Source organism: Anabas testudineus, chromosome 17 (genome assembly GCF_900324465.2).
Source record: "Anabas testudineus chromosome 17, fAnaTes1.2, whole genome shotgun sequence".
NCBI lineage: Eukaryota > Metazoa > Chordata > Actinopteri > Anabantiformes > Anabantidae > Anabas > Anabas testudineus.
In genome coordinates, this window is record NC_046626.1 from 4,491,720 (window position 1) to 4,514,116 (window position 22,397).

At 41.1% G+C, this 22,397-nt stretch overlaps 1 protein-coding gene across 1 annotated transcript in view; it reads right to left on the reverse strand.

Moving 5' to 3' along the window:
• Positions 1-669: 669 nt before the first annotated feature.
• Positions 670-22,397, reverse strand: part of zswim5 (zinc finger, SWIM-type containing 5) — a 53,863-nt gene continuing 32,135 nt past the window's right edge. The window contains exons 2-16 of the mRNA XM_026374526.2: positions 16,465-16,652; positions 16,004-16,172; positions 14,741-14,889; positions 13,690-13,840; positions 12,784-12,960; positions 12,407-12,583; positions 11,666-11,812; positions 11,435-11,572; positions 8,887-9,038; positions 7,873-7,975; positions 7,603-7,738; positions 7,291-7,448; positions 7,010-7,173; positions 6,245-6,326; positions 670-5,829 (exon numbers count right to left, since the gene is read on the reverse strand). Coding sequence (XP_026230311.1) covers positions 4,967-5,829; positions 6,245-6,326; positions 7,010-7,173; positions 7,291-7,448; positions 7,603-7,738; positions 7,873-7,975; positions 8,887-9,038; positions 11,435-11,572; positions 11,666-11,812; positions 12,407-12,583; positions 12,784-12,960; positions 13,690-13,840; positions 14,741-14,889; positions 16,004-16,172; positions 16,465-16,652 — 2,954 coding nt within the window. The 3' untranslated portion in view covers positions 670-4,966. The remainder of the gene's footprint in view (positions 5,830-6,244; positions 6,327-7,009; positions 7,174-7,290; positions 7,449-7,602; positions 7,739-7,872; positions 7,976-8,886; positions 9,039-11,434; positions 11,573-11,665; positions 11,813-12,406; positions 12,584-12,783; positions 12,961-13,689; positions 13,841-14,740; positions 14,890-16,003; positions 16,173-16,464; positions 16,653-22,397) is intronic.

Here is a 22,397-nt window from a genome sequence, read left to right on the forward strand (position 1 = left end):
ATATCAGGCTGCATGTGCTTCATTTATCACTTGTGCTGGGAGGATGGGTGAAAATGCAGGATTATACCACACCAGCTGGGGTACGGGCGTCTTTGCCAAATCATTTATCCATGTATTGTTGTGTGGGAGATTCACTCGCTGGGCCGAGTTTATGGAATCAGACCACTGCTAAGATGCAAATTTAAAGACTATACAGACCCCGAACCCACCGTTACAACAAGCTGCAATAGGAAAGAAATACACAGGATGAACAGATGATCAGACAACTAGTAAACAAGCCAACCATTTATCATTATTACTCAACCAATGTAAGTAATAATTTCTAATTGTGCATAAACTGCATGTAAACCATTCACAAATCTAATAGTTGCTACAGGTTTATATTTCAGTTAACTTATGCTATTGCAAAATTATTATTATTGTAGATGGGAAAGTAAACAGAGTCACAGATAAAGTGTAGAAGAATAATGATTGAATGTATATATATTTATTTCTTCTAAATTGTAGTTAAGTGTAAATTTTCTAACATGAAATTTAAATGTTCAAGTAAAGTACCAAAAAAATATATTTCAACGGCTTTAATGACTTTGCTTTGCTTTTGTCTCAGATCATAACACCCTTTCTAAAGTGACCATCTTGTTCAACAAACATTTAAAAAAGTAGTCTTGATAACGTGTTTCACACTTTATTCATAGAAAAGCACTGAGATTCCAACACAAATCAATATAAAATGGTAGTAGCGTTACATAAATAGTAATAAATTCTCGCTTTATAGACAGTAGCTCAAGAAGTCACACAAAAAAATTACAAAAAAAAAAAAAAAGTGTTGATGATAAGCTATCATACTTCTGTGGCAACAAATACTGGAAAGACCTTTTCATAATCAGTAGCACAAAGAGGCAACAAACACTTTCAATTTTCCCTTAAGTTAGAAAGAAAAAAAAAGTCCAAAACAAACTGGGAAACAGTAGGTGATCTAGATCTCTACCAGCAAATAGTACTCTCCTACAGAAGGACAAAACAAAGGGAAAAAATTAAAATAAGAAAAAACCTCCGGAACTGGCTGATACAATAAACAGAGAGAGAAAACCAGTTACGAGGGACGACCTTTGTTGTAATGCTGTCAGTGAATGCATCACTCAAAGGCAGCTGACTGGTGCTTTCAAGTAGAGCGAGTGGTAAAATATTATCCCTCTTTCATTTGTGAATTAAGAAAACATCCCAATCATGGTACAGTGCCATGAAATTAACAGGACTTTTTAAATCCTCAATGTCTAGAAATTTCACAGCAACAAAAGATGAAAAACAAACTATTTTTGCTGTCAAAAGTTAACTTTGTGTGGATACAAGGCTGCTGAGAAAGCACCGACGTCTCGAGTGCTTTAAGGTATCACAGCTAAAGAACTGGCTGCAGTGAAAGCTGATCGCTGAGCAATCAATGCAATGCTTCAAAAGCCAAATCCTCCCTGTGTGGAAGGGAACGAGGCGACAAATGAGAGAAGTTAAGAAGAAGAAACAACTGTAATAATTAAAAAAAGGTTTACTCAGCCAGTAGGCTGAAGAGAGTTGAGAAACCAATAAAAACACGTTACAACAAACAAAGAGTGAGCGTATGCTCATCCACAGGCCGTCTCTTTTTGTTCATACAGTTGCTGTTTGCGACTCTGACATTTGCGTATTGTTCTGTCTCACTGCGGAGCCGCCACACAACATGACACCTCCGAGAAGACACTAAAGGTTTGAGTCCTGATTAAATCAAACCAACAAAGAAGTAAAGCAAAAATAAACTTTGTACATTGATCGGTCAGAAAGGCATTTTCCACCATTTTCCCCCCTTATAAATGCTGCAGCGAATGCAGGCTGGCTACTGCGCATTGTCCAAATACAAGCATGCTGGGTCTTGTCTTTGACTGCCCCCCGCCTCTCCTCGTTTTAATAGTGGTTCATCCCACTGTGTCTCTTCTTCTCAAGTGTTGGGGGCCATCTTTAAGAGGTGACAAGACCATCAAAGTGGTTCTGCATAGTCAGGTTTAGTATATATCTGTTTACAAATGAATGCCTTCCTCATTTTCCTCAACTCCTAATGACATGTCTCCTTTTGAAAAACAGATTTATTTTCTTTGCAAATCAAAAACAAATTAGAATAGTTATTATAGCAAAAATAACAAAAAAAAAAAAAAAAAAAAAAAACTGAAATAAATGTACACAGGAGCACCTGAGAAATGCCTTGAAGTCTTTTGCTCTCAAAAAAACAAACTAACAAAAACAAAACAAAAAAAGCTGTCAATTTCTCCGGTCCGAAACGATTCAAGTACACCCCCGCAGAAAGAAAACAAAAAGCATAAAAATAAAGAGGAAAAAAAAACAAACACATACTCATCATAAATAATTATAACTTTACAATTTTCTGAATTGACACTTTAATATTTACAATATCTTAAATGCTTAATGCTACTACTTTTTGTTTTGTTTCTTTAAGTGATGTCCCTGAGAACTGAGTTTAGCCTCTCTTTTCTTTCTTTTGCTCAGTTTCCTTTTGTCATTCTTCTATCTGCATTTCTTCAGATCAAGGAAAAAACAAACAAACAAACAAACCAAAAAACAAACAAACCAAAAAAAAAAAAAAAGGCCCAGAGTTGTGACTGACTACCCGGGTAGTGGGTGAAGGTAGCTCTTGTGGAATGTAAAAAAGCAGACAAATGAAAGAAAATTCAAAAACCTTATTCTTTAAGTCCCCTGCCATCAACTAAAGCTGACTCATCCAATGTGTTGCTTGTTTTTCTGTTTAAATACAGTCATGTTCTGTTTGTGTGTCTGCGATTCCAACCCAGTCATACAAAGGTAATAAACAATCAATAAATAAATGCTGAAGCAGGCAGGAACGTACTGAAGAGGTATTTGTGTGAAGTGCTAGTACGATGACATTTAGTCCGACCTGTAAAGAATCAAGCTGTTGCCGTACTGTATACTGCCATTTAACAACACTTTGCCACTGGGTAAGACGGGGTTGACACGCACAGCCCCCATAAAGACAGAGAACCTCCTGTGCCAAGGCATGTGGTCTCAAATATGGTCATTAAATAAGGTCATTAAATATACAGTTCTTTTATGTATGTGCACTGTGTTTCTGCAACCCTTTGAAAAAGACATGAGCAAACGTCTCCACAGTCCAGAATGAGCACGGCTGGTAGCATCCACAGGTGCGCGGCTTTAGCAACTAGAGCCCCTTTTCCATCAAGATTTAAGTACTGGAGGAACCTCAAGAGACCTGGAACCACAACAAGGCCGTTATTACTTGCTCTTTTGCAGCTAAAATCTCCGCTGGGCTCATGAGCTAGCTTCTAACTTTGGTGCAGCTGGCGTGCTCGAGAAACAAAAGCAGAGGTACAACGTAAGGATAAAGTAAACAGTACATTTGCTGCCAGAAAATCTTAACAATTAGCTAAATATAAAAATGTTTAGTTGAACAGATTTAGCAGTGGTCTAAGCTTAGTTCTGCTATAAATTGATGGAAACATTTTTTGGTAGGCTAAGACAGGATAAACTCAATGTTATTTATTGTTTACCAACATACTTTCTCTTGCCATTACTACAGATTTAGATAATTTAATTTAATTTAATTTATTATATTTTTATTAGCCACCTAATATTTAGTTTATAGCAAATGGAGTAAGAACTAAAACTAGATCCACATTTTTGCTTTTACAATAAGGTAATGATCTGAGTTCATGAAAAGGTTCCAGGAAACCAAGAAAACAAGTTCCTGAGTTCCCAGAAAAGCTCTTGAGATGGAAACGGGACTTTAGCTACAGGCAGAGTTAATAAACACAAACAGTCACTGCGATTAGCAAGGTCCTAATGTGTTCCAAAGCTTCCAAACACAAAACAAGTGGGTAAAATGAATGTTGCTGTGTGAGAAAAACGTAGCAGTCTTGATTCATATTGCTTATTGACTAAATCTTGCTCTAGCATGTGAAAAATTACCACTGGAATCATATAGATTTAAAAGGATTTGGCCACAAATAGCTGTACAGCAGTGCAGTGGTTTCTCTGGAGATGGGTACACTGTGACCCCAGCGCTCATCACAGTTGTATGTTGTCACCGTTAATAAGTTTATGGAGGACGTAAGAGATTTACTGTATATATATGTGTATATATGTGCACACGGAGCATCTACTACTCTACTGTAGCTAGACAAGCCTGAGGAGTGTTACTTTCAGGCTACAGGATCTGAGAACATGCACTGTTTAAAGCAACATGGTTCTTCCTCTGAAGATATTCTTAATGAAAAGCACTGACCAGCAGGTGTAGAGGATAGAAGTCTACAGTGGCTTTAGTCGGGTCTTTAAACCTGTTGGTACGGACTTCTTCTAAATAGAGACCACACATGTAGTTCTGTATTCTGCACTCTCTACTCTAAGATGCCCTGAATGAAACGAGGCCATTTCTGATAGAGAAGTTAAAGCTGACAAATAATACAGTCGAGGTATGACAGTAACACTATGTGTTTTTGACCTCAGTGGTTTTGTTGAAGGGGGTTCTTCTTCTTAACCCCAGCTGAAAGCGTCGTCTGGCTCAAAGTACATACCCCATCCAACTAAATCATTTGGTTTTCATATCGTCGTATATGTGCCACTGAAAAGCAAAAGTTCTGCTTTTGTGTTTTCACAATCTTTTGACATTTTCATATTAGATTTGACATTAGCTGGAGGTGGGAAATGCTTTGTTGCTGTTATTTCTTTGATATTTCAAGTCGTTTCCCCCTTTTGCAGTCTCAATGAAATAGAGCACTGTACTGCGAACACTTCCTGGTTCACATTCAAGAAACAAAACAGGACAAAAACTTAAGACTCAACAAATGGCTCAACAAAATAAGTAAAAATACAAAGAAAAAAAAAAAATTAAATAGAAACAAATAAGTTTAACTACTTCCCAAGCAGAGGGTCCCTGTGAGGGAGGATAAGGTCAGCCAAAGCGCTCCCTGACCAGCATCATCAGTTTCTTCTTGCCCTTGTAGATCTGTTTCAAGTTATCTATGAATTGGGCAAACTGAATGTGGCCGTCCTGTGCCAGCAGGAAAGTCTCCCGTGCTTTGCTCAGGAACTCTATGAACTCTCCGTAGTGCCGTGGACTGATGTGCGTCAGTCGAGAGTGCGTGGTGTTGATGTATGCCGAGATCGTAGCGTCCAGGAGCTGCCGCAGTGGTGCCTTGTCTGTTGACATCAGCTTCCCAGAGTTCCTTCGTCCGGGAATGCCAGCAAGACCTGGTGCTGTCATGGTGCACCGCCGCAGGATGTCAGACAGTACCGTGGCGCAGTGCACGCTCTTCACTACCAGGGGAATAATGGCTGCAAGCTCATTTTTCCCTAAAGAGTGGCTGAGCGCGCAGGCCCAGAGCACATCATTAATGGCTGGGTGTGTGTCCTGGTTGTAAGCCAGGTTAAGGTGGGTCATGGCGAGGGAGGCTAACTTGAACGAGCGCAGTGGGTATCCTCTGTGCTCCATGTACCTTGCAATGGTGAACAGCTGGGAGTACGTCATTCCCGTGGATGCGGCATCAATCACAATCTGGTAGGCCGTCTCGAAGGCGATGTGGTCTTTCTCGCAGAGCGTCAGAGCTGACAGAGCGCAGTTCTGGGGGTCCTTCATGGCGCACTGCAGGGCCAGGGTCCTCGCGCAGCTGGCCAGCTCCTCGCGCTGGGGGTAGTCAAGGCTGAGGCGCAGGATGGTGTTGTGGGACATGACGGTGGCTGCCACAATGCTGGTGGCCTCAGTGGGCGTGAAGAGAGTGTACCAGCTCTGTAAGATGCTGACCAATGCCCGCAGACCTAGGGAAGACAAAAGGAAAAGATTGAACAACTGAGGTCTGTTTTCTTCATTATTATTATTTAACAGTATCTGTTCCTTTCCCAGGATATGAGCTTCAATCAGCATAACAAGAAAGTGACTTCCTGTTCCTGTTTCATCCAGTTCAGGAACAGTTCAAAACTAAGACCCTATGTCTCATCTTGTGATCCTCTGTAGTTATTTTATCAAGTTTACAAAAATGTAGCCTCTGATACAGACTTGGAAAAACATTGTTGGTAGTCTCCCGTTAAAGAAAGAAAAAATCACAATGGTCACTGCAACAACTTGAAACTGATGAAAGTAATTAATTAAAATCATTAATTAATTTAAATGAAAGGAAAAACATGATTAGAACATGAATCCCGTTTTAGTGGATGCCTCTCGGGGATAACATACCGACTTCTGTAGCACAGGTTACCAGCCAGCGAACCATCTCTCTCCTTCTCCAATTCAGAGTGGACAGAGTCATTCTCATCACCTGCACAATACAGAAGCAAAAGACAATAGTTTACTGATCCGGTTACTCTGTACAACATGAAGAAGAACTCATCAGCCTTTTTGCCTTTGCAGGTTTCTGAAGAATCTGTCAGCAGTGACTAAAACTGTTCAAACATATTTTCCTATTTTAGCAGTTTGAACAGCTACATGTCTCCAGTAATGACAGATGTATCTAAAATGTGGTTATAATTACACACATATCTAATTGTGACCCTTCCATTGGGAGCACTTTATTAGCACTTTTGCTGACAGGAATTCTGTCGACACTGGAAATACCAGGAGAAGGCGGCGAGTGAAGCCACAGTGTGGCAGCTGCCTCCATGAGCTGAAGAGTTTTTTTTTCCTGTGTTTACTGTGGAATCCTAAAGTCCTTAATTATGTGGCTTCTTCTCATCAACAACGGTGAGACGCTGTGTGATGTTTTCTCTGTTAATTTGTAGTGAAGCTGTGGAGGCCGCGGAAATTACAAGTTCAAGAAAAAGTGTTGCATGTTTTGACTGTTGACCAGTGCTCTGATTTATTTTGTGCTGAAATGATTTATGAAAATTACTGACTTGCCCTCATACTTACGCCTGCTTACTCTCTCTCTCTCTCTCTCTCTCTCTCTCTCTCTCTCTCACACACACACACACACACACACACACACACACACACAGTCAGTACCTGCAGTCCTAGCTCCAGTGCCACATTGAGCAGGGTTATATCAGGCGGGTTGTCTGCAGGTGTGGCTATCTTGAAAGCATCCTGGGCCAGTTTGAAGATTAAGGAAGAGGAGTGGATATTTTTCTGAATGGCCTCCAGCACAGTCCGCAACCTCAACATGTCCCCTGCAGACAAAGACGAGTGTAAACTCAGATACTAATACACAAAAAACATGAGAACCCACTGTTGAAGGACATTTTCCAGTGACTGGAGCTAGGAATATGCAGATGTGTTGACGCTACCTTTAGCAGCAGTGAGCATGGTGGAGGCCAGCTCACACTGCTGTGACTCCAGGTGTCCCAGTGTGAACCAGCGTGGGTATCTGCTTGGAACAATGGAGATGCCATGATGAGGGTGGCCCACATCCCCGGAGCCTGCTGATGACTCCAGCACCGGGAGCCTGACAGAAGGTTTTGTTGTTGTCAGTATAAAAGCTAAAATGCATTTCACCACTGAAACTCCCATAGGAATTAAGAAAAAATTACTAGATTTTACTAGAATCAGCTGGTAGATAGGCACCAAAGGATAACAATGATCTAAGGTTAAAAACTGACCTCATGGCGCGAAGAGCCACCTTATATGCCAGGTCTGCGTCATGTGGCAGCAGGGCAGAGAAGAGGTACTTGGCAAAGGTGTGCATGGGAACACTTTCCCTATGAATGACCTCACCTAGACCACTAAACGGACCAGCTAGAACAAGAGAAAACGATATGCCGTTTTATTAGGTGTGAATGTCTTCCAGTTGATATGGCACAAAAAAATAACAGCAACCTAATTTGAGTCAACGTGCTTTAACAAAAAGTAAAAAGATTATGTTGTTTTACCTTCCAGTAGCTGTATGGCCTGTTTCCGTAGAGTCTGAACCAGGAGATCATCCAGCTCTAGATCTTGAAGTTTTGCTACAATCTGCTCCTCATTACGACACACCTAGAACACATTCACAGCACATTTTTAATATGTTATTCACTGTGATCATTCAGTCTATTTTGCCAAATAAATGGAAATGTTCTCATTTTGGATAATTCCACGGGCAATCTTATTTTACTTCTTTAAAACTTTCTCTTGGTTTCTACTGGTTTCTGAATGTCACATTCAGAGGAATGAGTCGCGATAGAATGAGTTCAAGAATATGACTGAAGTAAGTTAAGATCCATGCTTTTTACCCGTTTAAAAAGAGGGGGAAAAAACAAAAGGTTTTCAATCTCCTTTAAAGAAGGGATTTGGAGCTGGAGGTGTTAAAGGAGCAGCAGGGTACTTTAATACCTCAAACTCTTGCATCTGTTGATACAGTACACTTGACAGAAACTGATTTTATTTCACAGAAGGATAACAGTCAGAGGTCCTTTTATTAATTTGTTTGGTTTTTAAAACCAAAAGCAAGTCATGCTTAAAACTTTAACGTCTTTGCTGATTTCCATTACATTACCACAGGTCTGTGGCAGCCACGTTAAGCACTTTAAAGCTGATTACTATTCACACAAAGAAATGTTCCTTGGATTTATTCTAATTCACAGTCAACTTAAGTACTGTGACTTTCTGCTTGTTTTCCAGGGAACAAAATTATGTGACCTTTTCTCTCCTTTTGCATGGTAAGTACTTCACACAGACTGTTAATTATAGTGATTTTCTATCATGGTGACTCTGTCTACAGACACATTCATACCACTTTTTAAATATGCGACTACCTATTAATGTGCTGTTTAGTTACGCACAGCCAAGCCGCCTAACATTCTGGTATTCTTTCTGCATGCATTACATTAGTTTACCATTTCAGAGCTTACAGTACTTCATATTTAGACATATACATTTTTAACAGTGGCTATTTCATGCCTCCTTACCTTATCCTGAGCGTATAGACCCTCAGGCATTATCCTTTGTTGGCCCATACCCATCAGAGCCACCTCTAAAGCCAGAGTCAGATAGGACTCGCCTCCATCCGAGCTGCCCCACACTGGTACATGATGGTAAACTGGAGGCCTGGTGTCACCTTCTAAGAGGTAAGTAGAGAAGCAAGGGAAGTAGTTAGCATTTTGTGCTCTGTGCTGTTTAAGTAGATGCAACTGTCAGGATATATAATTTAATGAAGAGTGGACCTAGAGTGTCAAACTAGATTAGTGAGAAAACCCAAGCTCGATTAGTAAGTGATCAAATCTGCATGTAACATAATAGCAGTATGTAGGTTACTGCATACATGGTAGATTTTAACTAAGATAACTGCTTAATCTGACAATTCTAACTGAGAACAGATGTCACAAGAGTCTCAGCTGTTGATTGGTGCCCATTTGTACTGGGTCCCCCCACCCCCCAGCCCGTCAAATCATAAACCCTCTCTCAGTGACAGACAATGTAGTTTATTCCAGGGATGTGTGTAGAAGTGTTCGCCTATGAGGAAAGTGGAAATTGTTTTTGTGTGTGTGTCCACTTTTATGAGTTGGCTGGTTTAAAAACATTTTGATTGGCTGACATATTGCCAGCCCCCCCCCCTTTTCACAGATGTTCCCAGCTGTCTTGGCAAAGAAAATAAGGCATAGTGACCAGGCTATACACAAACACACGCACGCACACACACACACACACACACACACACACAATAATTATACCAGTATCCTCAAATTCCCAAAACAACATAAGATAACCATTCACTCTTTTTTCTAATAGACACACACACACCCACCAATGAGTGTGCCAGTGGTCAGCATTGTTTGAACTGACAATAGTTCCCTGTAGCCTGGTAACAATGGGAAAATCCAAACCCTATTCTGCTCTACTGCAAGGGCGACTGGTGCAAAAAAAAAATAAATAAAAAAAATAAAAAAAAGACAGGGTGAGAAATGCAAATGGACATAGATTCTATACATACCCCAAACACACACACAAAACAGAAGTGTGGTCTAAATAAGCAGGGTGTTTCAACCCTTTCCATACAAGCTCTGCTAGTTTGACCAGTGGAGCCCAGTCTTCATATAAGAACATGGAGTCTGTTGTCTGATGAGTCACTGCTAGTGGACCAAATCACCTGTGCTCTAGGATTACACTGCATCAGCTGGTCAAATGTGCCAGGAATTATACCTTCACTTTGACAAATAAGCACTTTGACTAATATATTTTTGTACACGAGGACAGAAGCAGGTCTATGATTGAGTATGTGCTTTACTGAGATGCACTGCATTCCTTATGACACCACTTACACATGGTTTTAAAATATATCTTGGGGGATCGGATTAAAAGTGGACAACGCTGAATACAGATACTGTAATGTGAGTGTTTCGAATTGCCTGTTTTATCCACTCAGTCTAATGATTTAAATCAGTGAAAAACACAACAACCCACACCCTACAGAGGACGGACCCAGCAAGTTACAAACAGAACCAGCAAGTTGCAAACTACATCCTATGTGGGAGATAGGACATAGTTTGTTAAAGTGACGAGACACTTTAACATGTCTGAACAGTTTTCTACTGATACATTTACTTTGTGAAAGTGCTCATTAAACATATATATTATAACTTCAGATTATAATTATTGATGAACTAATGTGTAAACATCAGTAATGTTGCAGCTGGTAAAGGTGAAGCTGGTTTTAACTACAGTATTTTCTAGCAGGTGTTAAATCCATATTGATACATCATTTATTATATTTTGTATCAACACGTGAGAATTAACTAAATGCATAAATGCCATGGGAAAAGAATGATGAACTGTAGCAGAATATAATTAAAAGTTGAAAAGATAAAATGGTACACGTACTTCAAAGGCCTACATAAGTACAATACTTTAGTAAATGTACTTTCAAGGCTATTTATGGTGGCATGACATAGGTTAAGTTCATTCTTAATATATATATATATATATATATATATATATATATATATATATATATATATACATATACACACACACACACATATACATATATAGAACACAGCTACTTCATATATTTAGTCATTCAATGCTTGAGCTCCTAAAGAACAAAGGAAAACCACAAGGTGATTCAAGACAACAAATACTTTCCGTGCCTGAATCTCAACTCTTGACAAGCCCTTTGTTGGTCTTTGTTGAGACCAGAAACACATTCTAAGTGAGGCAATTTCTTGTTGCACAGGAAATTATGTACTTTCACAGGATTCAGTGTGCAGAAAGTCTACAAGTAAAAAACACGAGGGCTAAAGGATGCAACAAAACAAGAGCAGTCATGAGAACTGTGCTAAAGGTTGTGGAGGGAAACAGTAAAGCATGTGAGCCTTTATGCCTGTTAAATGTGAACATTGGTTACAGCCTTCTAAAGTCTTAAAAAAATTTTTTTTTTGATGATTTCTCATAATTCTATTAGGGAAAAAATCATTTAAAAATAGAAGATTTGTTTGAAGTGTGTCTTTGTTTCAGTACCTCCTGTGTCCATGGTGTTGTCATCATCCACACGGCAGGTTTCAGTGAGCGTTGTGAAGAGACAGCCAATTGGATCTAAAGGATGACCCACCCAACCTTCCAGGTTAGTGGTGGAGGTCACACCCCTCTGGAGAAGCTCTGACAGAGGAGGAGACGAGAGAAGTAAGACTGGTCGAGGGATAATAGCACCACAGAAAACAAAGCGCAAAATTTGCGTGCGTGTGTTTTTACCTTTCTTTTGGTGTTTGTAGATATCCATCTGCCGCTGCTGCTGGAGCCGGAGCGTGTTGATGATGGCAACAGCCAATCGCAGGGCTTCCCTGGAGTAACCGTGGGAACGCAGGGCGTCGACGCGAGCGCATGCCGTCGGGACGTGGTCTGTGTGGTCGACAGAGAGATAAATGTGCGGTCAGGAAAGCGTCTCTCTCACACACACGCACTACTTTGCTATGCTAAGCCACAGATGTGCAATTTTCCTTGCAAACCTTTTCACTCGCTCTCTCACTAACAGACAAACAACAACACACACACACACACACACACACACACACACACACACACACACACACACACACACACACACATACACACACACAAACAAAAGCACACAGTGTAGTCTCAGCAGAACACCACTGTGTGTCTGATAGCTGGCTTAAGTTGCAGGATCTGACCGTAAGCTGGAAGCGGCTTACTGCAGATACCGGTTACAATATCAGCAGAATTACTCTGTGTGTGAGAGTGTGTGTGTTTCCAGCTTTCAGTGGAATTAGAGATTGGAATTAGAGATTGTGTGTATACGGAGCTGCCACAAAAGAGGAGTTTTTCTATACTGTTGTAACGCAGAACTATGTGCTGTTCAGTGCATGTTGGTTAAGAAATTGTAACAGACGTGTGTGTGAGCGCTAATGACACATCATGTGCAATAACCTTTTCTGGAACTGAATGGAATGAAGTAAGAAAACAGGATTTTACCTAGCCAGAGTGGCAGGCCCTGTGGGTTGAAGAGCAGACTCTCCCCCTCTCTCTGGTAGGATGGAGACATGTAGTAGTCACTGCTGATGATTCTCTGGAGGTGGCTGTCCTGCCAGTGGAGGTCGCAGGCCTCGATGGCCCGGCTAAACACCGTCCTTCTCGGCCTGGACAGGGAGTCTGAGACAGACAAAATGCACACACACACACACACACACACACACACACACACACACACAGTCAGTGGTCATGTCATGCTGTTTTATTGCATCTATCCTGTATCTTTAATGAAGCTCAGGTTGATTCTAGTGTGTGTTCATATTTAGACATAATAGTGCAGTATGCAAACAGTGTTGGTGTTGATGTGTATTCGTGCTGACCCTGTGCGAGGTTGCTCTGGGGCAGAGCGTTGGTGATGTTTGGAAGCTCGCTGCCGTAGTTGCCGTCCTCCAGCGGGCAGACGTCCATGTCCCCCCACTTCTTCAGCTGCTTGAGCCAGCTGCTCTTCTCCTCACTCTTACAGTGAGGATTTAGCACCACACACACCCACAATGCACCTGGGGAAATCAGGGAGTGACAGATCAGGCCACAAAAGAGTGCTGCTTGAGAGTGTAATTCTAAATGTATTAAAAGGTGTATTCTATTCTAAAGCTTTATGAATAACAGGTAAGCAAATATTGATAATTTATATAAAAATGTATTTGTTAGATAATAAATTTTGAATTCCATCAAATGAATAATGGCGTATGAGCTTCAAAAAAGAATATAAGAAAAAATAATATTGGAAACACAAACTGATAGTAGACTGATAGTGACTTACTGTGCTAACTGTACTGCACAAGCTGGGTCAACTGTCAGTTTTCTTCAGAGATGCAGACATCTATCAGACAACTATCCCTGACCGTCTGGCTGTTATTTCTGTCTACATCTGAGTCATGATCTCCTTCACTCACCCAGGAAGTGTTCTTATTGACCTCCTAAATGCTGAGATTGATTCCAGAGAAGCTGAGCGGCCATATTGATCGCCAGCCTTTATCATTCACTCAGTGCAGAAAGCGAGTGGGGAGGAAAGGCCGGAGCAGGAGGAGCCACTGACCTAATAGCTAACTCACTCAAGTGAGCGTTTACCGTACAGCTTGAATGTGCATTCATCTGACTTGTGTCGACTCAGCTGTTTGATCTGGAGGAACTAACAAGCACCCAGACCAACGTGGAAACATCAGGAAATGCATCTTTTCAGTAGAGGGGATTCTCTCTTTTCGCAGGACATATCTGACTGTTCTTACCTAGCTCATCCCACAGCTGCCGACACTTGTCCGTCATGCCCGTGCCTTGTTGTCTCCATAGCAACAGGCGAGGGTCCGCCATAAACTGCTCAGTTATAAGCGTCAGCATTCGCGCGCCGTTGGAGTCTCGCATTCGTAGCATCTCCCGCACCTGGAAACACCCAGAAAGAGCAGGTTTACTCACTGTTAGTAATAGCTTCTGTTTGATATTAACTTACTTCAGGAAGGGAAAAAGAAAAAATTAAGCCCAGCAGATTTAATTCAGAGGTTAAAAATCAACACACCAATTCAACCAGGAAGCAAATAAAATCAAAGGTGAGGGAGGCAGCTATAAATAGAATATCCATGAGAGGAGAATGTTCAAATATGAGACATGCCTAATTTGCAATGGAAAACATGGAGCATGATCTCTGGCAGCACACATATCATCTATTAAAACATCACTCTACTAAATAGTTGAATCTGAGACATTATAAAAGCACCTGAATGTCACTTGAAACTAAATAAAAGAAACAGTTTGGCAATGAAATGGCAAACTCTGACTTATCAGGAGAAAGGTCTGTGTTAAGTGGGCTTGGTACACTCAGACAAAAGGCACTGAATAAGTGCATTTATAAAAGCTGACTCTGACTTTGAAGATTAACAAAGCTATATTTAACCATATTCAACAACTGTTAATGCCGTGAGTTTGCATAACACACTGAATGAAATCTAAGGATGTTATCAGGACCTGCAAGCACACCGTTCCTTTGCACCTTTAATACTGTTGGAAAGCATGCTGCCTGACATGAAGTTCATTACAGTATGGACATATAAGGGCAGAGACCTCTGCGAACTGCTGTATTCTTTTACAGTACAGAAATCTAAACTACATTATGTAGGGACCAATCTTCATTGATTTCTTTACTGATGACTACTCAGGCTAGGGAAACAGTTGTGTAATGTCTTCTGGGGCCATAGAGGAGCTTCATTAAATCTGAGAAAAAAATTATAATTTGACTAAATGAATAAATATTATAATGAAGCAGTAGTAGCAGGTTGTAATATGTACCTTAGCGAACATGGAGTTGAGCTGCTTCCCAGAGCCATAGTATCCTCCTTGGGATAGAAACTGTTTGACTTGCTCCCTGACTTGATCCTCATCCAGATGCCAGCAGTTGTCATCATCAATGCTGGCGCCTGCTGTCGGGTCTGGAGCACCTGGGAATACACACACATGTGCGCACACACACACATTTAATTACATTGTTTTTTAAAATAAAATAATAAAAAAAAAACTCAATTTAAATTTGTTTAACCCTCTCATATTCACTGTACTCATACACATTTGTTTTATGTTTAACTTAAATGCAATGAAAGCTGCTCTTAGTCTAATCGTGCACTGAGGGAATCTAAGGGCAACTTTATTTTTCTTCTGTTCAGCACTGAATGCGTAAGTAATGCTACGGGGAAATGTAGATATGCTCTAAAGGGGGAAGCTGCTTTGATCTAGCAGGAAGCGAGCCGAGGAAAGCCCAGAGATGTGTTTCCAACTGGCTAGGAGTACGGCTGCAGCAAACAGCAACATTCCTCCATCAAAGACAAGCTCACTCCTGGATCGACTGAACTTCAACCCCCATGATCCCCCTTGTCAAACATGGGCAGGAAACACAGCGTGCGGCTTCCTGGACGGGAGAGCTGGAGAATGTCAACATTTAGCAAGCCGGATGAAATAGAGAAAGAGATAGAATTGTGTTTGGTGGAAGGATGTGTCTCGTTTGTCGTTTTCCCCGATGCGGGCCTACTGTGGTTCTCTTCTTCTTTTTCATCTCAGTACTTTCTCTGGCCTTTCATCTTTCCTCTCTTCCCGATCTCCTCTCTCCAATTTCCCCAAGTGTTATGTCTCCTGTCTCTTCCTCTCAGTGTGCCTTTCCTTTGCACCCGTCTCTCCCCACTTTCTGCTGCATCCACACCCTCACACAGCTCCCTTGACTGGAAGAAGGCAGTGAGTAGAGAGTGGGAACTAAGGAATCAAATGAGCCATTTGAAGCCTGGCTTGCTGCTTCACTAAAGTAATCAGGCTGGCAGCCTGTAGGCCAGCATGCAGCATGTTTCAAGTCTGAAATCTTTTTAAGTCTGTCCTGCTGCTGTGTAGATATCACTGTAGAGAGACGGACAGCACCTCCATGGATAGAACCTTTCGAGAACTAAGAAGCACTGTCTTTTCCTACTTATCCACATGCATTTATGGCATCTAAAACCAGTCCTAGATGGATCTGGTGGATGAATCGGACAAGAAATGACACAACACATCGAAAACAAGCTGTCCTCTTACCATGGACCTGGTTGATCTCTGAGTTGGAGGAGAGGATCTCGTCTGCCAATTTCTGAGCAGTGGGCAGCACCTCAGTGTGGTGGGCTGTTATCAGATACTGGACCAGCTTCTGCAGCTGATCTCTGTTCATTTGGAACAATGTCTCTGAGATGGGCAACCGTAACTTCACCTGTATAAAAACAGATATGTCAGTGTTGGAGTTGGCCATGTCAACTACAGTGGCAAGAATGAGTATATGAACTCTTTGGAATTTCATGGTTTTCTGCATTCATTAACAAATATAATGTGCTTAAAATGACAACACAAAAGAAATTCTGATCTTTTCATGTCACTAAAGATAGAGTCTAAATATAAATTAGTTATTAATTAAATGCAGCTGTATATATACGGCATCTTTATATCCTGGTTTTCTGGATAATGAGGCGAGATCTTAGGTGTGTTTGGTTTATTGTTGTTATTACCTGTTCTGGCTTACGAATCCGGTAAAGAGAAAGCGCTACCACATGTGTGCAGTAGAAAATGTCTCTGTTCCCGCAGCCACAGGTAACAGAGGTTATCTTGCAGCGATCGAAGCTGATGGCCACCTTGTGGGTGACCTCTGGCTCTGAGGATGTGGCAGGTTCGGTTACTGTGCCACTGAGGTGAAACCCTGCAAAGACACAAAGAAATAAAAAGAAGAAGAGATCATTAGAGGGCTTTACTATTTACTGGATGACAGTAAAGTAAAAAGCATAACAAAGGGCTGTGTAACATGAGCTGTAATAATTACAAGACACAATTAGGTAAAAGTGGCTTATCTAAAACAAAAAAATTAAGCTGTTTTGTCTGTTTTAACATCTACCTGGAACATGCTTTCACTTGGCCACAGAATATTTACCTCTTCAATGATGACAAACAACTCCATGTATTTGCAGGCTCATGTCCTTAAAGACTGATATCAAATATTAAGCGGATTCATTTAAAGAGCCTCCCTGTTTTGTTTATTGGCAAATATGATATCCTGGAGGCTTACATCAAGTGTGATAGAAGAAATTTAAGAGCCATCTTTCAATTTGACTTTTGATTTTGAAGTAAACGTAGTACAGTCATTATTATCATCAGCATCTACTGAAATCTACACCAAAAAAAAGAAATATACACAGAGCCAAAAGACAAAGTGCCAATTTTGAACAAAGAGCTACAGGCTACTTAATTAAACTTCAATTTAATTCTGTAAAATATAAAAACTAAATGAAGACTTTTCATTTAAATGCCTGCAGAGATCTTTCATAGCACAAGTACTAAAATAAATAATGTGGAGAGTAAATAAGAACTGAGAAGACAAATAGATAAATATGCAAGAAAAAGCAGGCTGAGAGGAAGAATGGCAAGTGAGGAAACAGAGGATAAAGGGGACGAGACAGGAGGAGAAATGTGAGAGGAGAACAGAGAATAGAAGAGGGAGAGTGTATCTGCCCTGTCCTGTCATCTCACTGTGACAGGTCAATTATTTATGAGGTGAGGTGTGTGTGTGTGTGTGTGTGTGTGTGTGTGTGTGTGTGTGTGTGTACACAATGGATTACTGTATCTCAACAAACCATAGAGACCCCACTGCTTCTTTCACAGCTAGAAAGGCAGCATAGAGACGGAAAGAGAGAGAGACATAAAGGCAGGGTGAGCAAGCTAACTAGAAAGCAATAATATGGCTATTTTGGGCATGGGCTGTAAAAAAAAGTACATGTTTAATGCTTTGACAAACCAACAAACAATAATGCAAACCCACACACACAAACAATTATTTTCTGGGGTATGGGCCAGCATGGAAGAGCAGCCTAATAAGCGCATGTTAAGCCATCTCCCTGGCTAAATCCCACAACAGGCTTTCCAAAACAAATGTTGTGAACACACACACACACACACACACACACGCACAAATGAAAAAAAGAGATGCAATAACTGCAAACTGCTTTCACAATGACGAAGATATGAAGCTACAGGAGAGTAAAGGGGGGAGACTGTTGCACACCGACTGTCCAGACACCAGCTGAACAAAGTTGGTCCACACTTGTCACCACTACACTGCCCACCGGCTTTCCACCAAATTAGAGCAAGACTCAAAACTCTCACTTGGACTGAGCTAGGACCAAAAATAGCAGACCTAAAAAAAAAACTAAAACAAACATAATAGCCTACGTTGTGCGTGTTACTGCAGGTAGAGCTAAAAAAACACAATTAAAGAACTCCAGTTGGGATCATGCAAATCAAGGCACCAAAACCTCAACTCAGGATGTCTACAGATATCAATAGTGATTTGAAACAAGTGGGATTCTTTACCCAAATTTAAATTCTGTACACCTCACAGTGTGAATCTCACTTGGATGTTTTATGTTAAGCTAACATCAGAGCTGCTGTAGTGCTACAAACTCGACATGCATGTTTGCACGTAGTAGAGCATATGACTAGTCAGTGCAATGTGTTGCCAGATGTCAACACAACGCATTGCAACAACAGTTGAGCCAGGTTTGAATGTTTTCCTGTGATGTCATCTGGCTGTGTTGGTCAATCATATACACGAAAGCACACATTAAGAACAGAACACCTTGTTATGTAAATAGCTAAATCCACTGTTCACAAAAAATGAGTGTCAGGGATGATACTACACTTCTAATAATACACAGATGAACAATCTCACCACTATGAACTACTGTGCATTTTCTTTTTCTTACTGGTACCTGTAGCAACATGAAGTCCTATTTTTGGTCTGCATGTGGCTGAACCATTCAAATACCCACCAACGTACCCACACGCCAGCAGGCCGCATAGCCATGAAAGCCACATGTGCACCACTGGCTGACTTACTGACCTATATGGCTTCATGCCAAGACATTAACTTATTAATGTACTATATGCAGTACTAACATACTGACACATACCTACTGACCAACCTCAAAGGCCCAAACCAATACACTTGTGTATTTCCAAAATAAAATTCTGGCCAATCCAAACTGTCTAGTTGGACAAGCACGGCATCTGATGATGACAGGAAGGATGAGTGAGACACTGACAGATCAGGCTGCAGAGAGAGAAAGAGAGAGAGAGAGAGAGAGAAGAGAGAGAGAGAGAGAGAAAGGCTGATGCATCTGCCAGTGATAGACATGAAGAGTCCTCCAAATTGTTAAAATTTCTCTCTCCCACCGAGTATGCCTGTCCAACCAATTTTACTGTCCTGCAGCGCATGGTAATATCATAAATGTCAGAAAAAAGGCTTTCCATTCCTCCCCTCGGTCTCTATAATGGATATACCTGTAGAGCCAATTTGCACTAACCACAGCTTAGTGTGAGGGAGTCCAAATTTGATATTCCAGTGGTGAAAATCATCACTGTGGAGAGCTAAATAAATAAATAAATCAGGCAAAAATTCAGGAGAGTACATTTCCTAAAAGCATCGAGGGAACATTTGAGAGCTATCTTCCCTCCAAGCTGTCTAAATAATGTCTTGACAGTCATCAGTCATTGTAGCACTTGTCTACTGAAATCCACTAGAATTTCAGATGAGTGTAGATGATATCTGGTATCAAGTCTTTCTTGCAGCTGGGAATGCGGCTCTCCCTTTCTCTTTTGGACCTAGGCCTGTCTGTCAGGGTAAAACCTATTGTTGCTCAGGCCATAGGAATGAATGTGATGGTGACACCACTGCTCTTTTCCCTTTCAAACAAGTCTAAAATGGCTTAGACTAAGATCACAGTCTTTCTGTCTGGCACCCCTCCCCTTTATCCTTTGCCAGTATCACACTTTTAATGTTGGTGGGTTTAATTATCTGGGTAAGTTAGTGGTTTGGGGCCTTCATGCCTCAGTCAAGTCTCTTGTGCTTTAGGGTGCACAAAAGAGGATTTTCAAACTTGTAGACAGTAAATAACAATATAAACAGAAGGGGATCTATGACAGTACCTTGCAGTACCCCCACAGTTTATTATATCTATTCTGTCCATAGTTCTGTCCATTGTAGCATTTACCCCTTTACAGAGTGCCTCTGTGTGTATGTGTGTGTAAAGCCTGAGGGAGATGGTGTATCTTCAGCAGATGGGGATGCAATGACACTTGATAAAAAGATGTTGCATCAGTCTACACACATACTAACGTGCGCGCGCACACACACACAAACACATATGCAAACTCAGCAAACAAAACAACCTTTCAGAGCCTGTCTGCTTTTGTTCTTAATGCCACAGTGAGCATAAAGACCGAAACAACGCAAACTCATCAGTGATATTCACAGCAGATATAGTTAATCTCTATCTCTCTCACTCACACACGCACGCACACTCTTCGCGCCTCATTCGGCAAAACAGATGAATTTCTAACAAAGGTGAATTAGGAGTGTAATGCGTTTAGACTGGGACTGTTGCCAAATACAACCATCAGGCCTAATCCAGGCATGCTTTCCTGGAAAACCTACACACGCTCTCTGCCACTGACAGAGCATGCGTATGTGTGTGTGCCATTTATTTTTCTTCGCAATTAGACTTTTACTGTGTGGTCTGCAAATCACCCAGAGCTGCATGTGGAGCTGTGTGAATTCAAACCCCAGATGTAACCCTGTTGCTGATACTGTTTTCCCCATTTATCTTGTCAAATAAGAATACCCATTAAATGAATAAAACTATTTATTAATTATAATCTATATAGTATATATAAGTCTATTTGTACATGTGTAAAAAGGAGAAATCCTGGTGCAGAGTTGTATCATATAACGAGGAGAAACACTGGAGAGAGCACCATTGTACATTTCTATTGTAATTAGTGACTCCCCCCTTGATGTCATGTATATACACACACAGTCCCCCTTGCCGCCCTCCCTGTTGTACACCATCTGTCACTCGGCGGCAACTCCACCCACACAGAAGCTAGTCAACCAATCAGGAGCCTGAGAGCTCCCCACGCTCATATGCCATTAACCCCTAATCAGCTGGGGAGATGGAGCCCGGGCAGTGAGCCAAAGTGTGCGCGCACACACCCCCACACAAATAGACCTTATACAACCAAAGCCTCGCCACAGACAAACCCTGTCTACCCCACAGAGTGGATTTTAAAGTTCAGGAGAAGAGTGCTGATTCCACTCATGTATGTTGCCCACATGGCTGCGCCTACACCGAACACATCTTGCCAAATACTGCGTTCTCATTTTGACACCCACACAAGATCACTGCATCCCCTGTTTGGTAAAGAGATGTAGACAGGTGGTAGACTACAGGCAAAACCTACATAAAGTAACTTATCTGGGTGTTTGCACATACTGTAGAGGCTCAAATTTGTCTGGTAACTTGCTAGGATAATAACATAGTATTTGATTCACATCATTTTCTACTCATGGGACTAACTGACCCTTCATGCCCTCTGAGGAACATCTGCAACATCTACGCAAGGAGGGTTTGATGCATACTTGTGCAGCAAAATGCATCATGAAAAATTATGTTACACATTCTTGCTCATTTGCATATTTATTATAGACAGTCTTTATTCAGATTGTATTGCTGCTGATAATGCATGGAGACACATTAAATAATTTACCGTCTACTTCCTCTTTTTTTCTTTTGACAATGTGATATAGTAGAAACAAAATAATACACTCCTCTTCCCTAGCTGTCTTCGTTTCTTCCAGACAAGTCACCTGGCCTGACTGGGACTATGGTATAGTCTCTTACTGTTGGATGAACAGTACTGCAACAGATGTGCACTCTCTATATACATTAATAATTTGTGTGTCCCTCCTGATCTAGCTTATTACACAAAACGCCTAACTAAATAAAAGTCCTCCTCAAGTGTATAAACTCTAACTCCCTACGCTGTCTGTGCACTTCAACTATGCTTGTTCCGTAAGTGGCACTTGCAACTTTGATCAAGAAACTGCATCTCAGCAGAAAAAAACAACAACAAAAAAACACTACAGACTTTTTACTTCTCTAATCTCACTGCCCCTTTCTAAAGGTAGCCGAGGATTCATCCTCCTCCAGCAGCCAGCACAACTCTTGCAGCCTGCAGCCTTTCCCATCTCCCATCTGTTGTGATAGCTCCAAGGTTAACATGGCACCCTCCCCTCAATCGCTCTCATTCACGCACACAGACACCCACATGGCACTACATTCAATCAGCCATCTATCTCTACACAGCAGACATGCATATACACACACATCGGTGCACTGAGTCTTTTCCTCCCCTCTACCTACCCATTCATCCATATATCCATAAATCCATACATCTATCTATCCATCCACCATCATGCATTTTTTGTTGATGTGATAACAGCTGATTGATTCATTTGTGATATCCCAGCAGCCCTGTCCCAAAACACACACATGCACAGAAGAAAAAAAATTGCTAACCACCGGGACTCGTTTGTCATGATTACACCGAATTG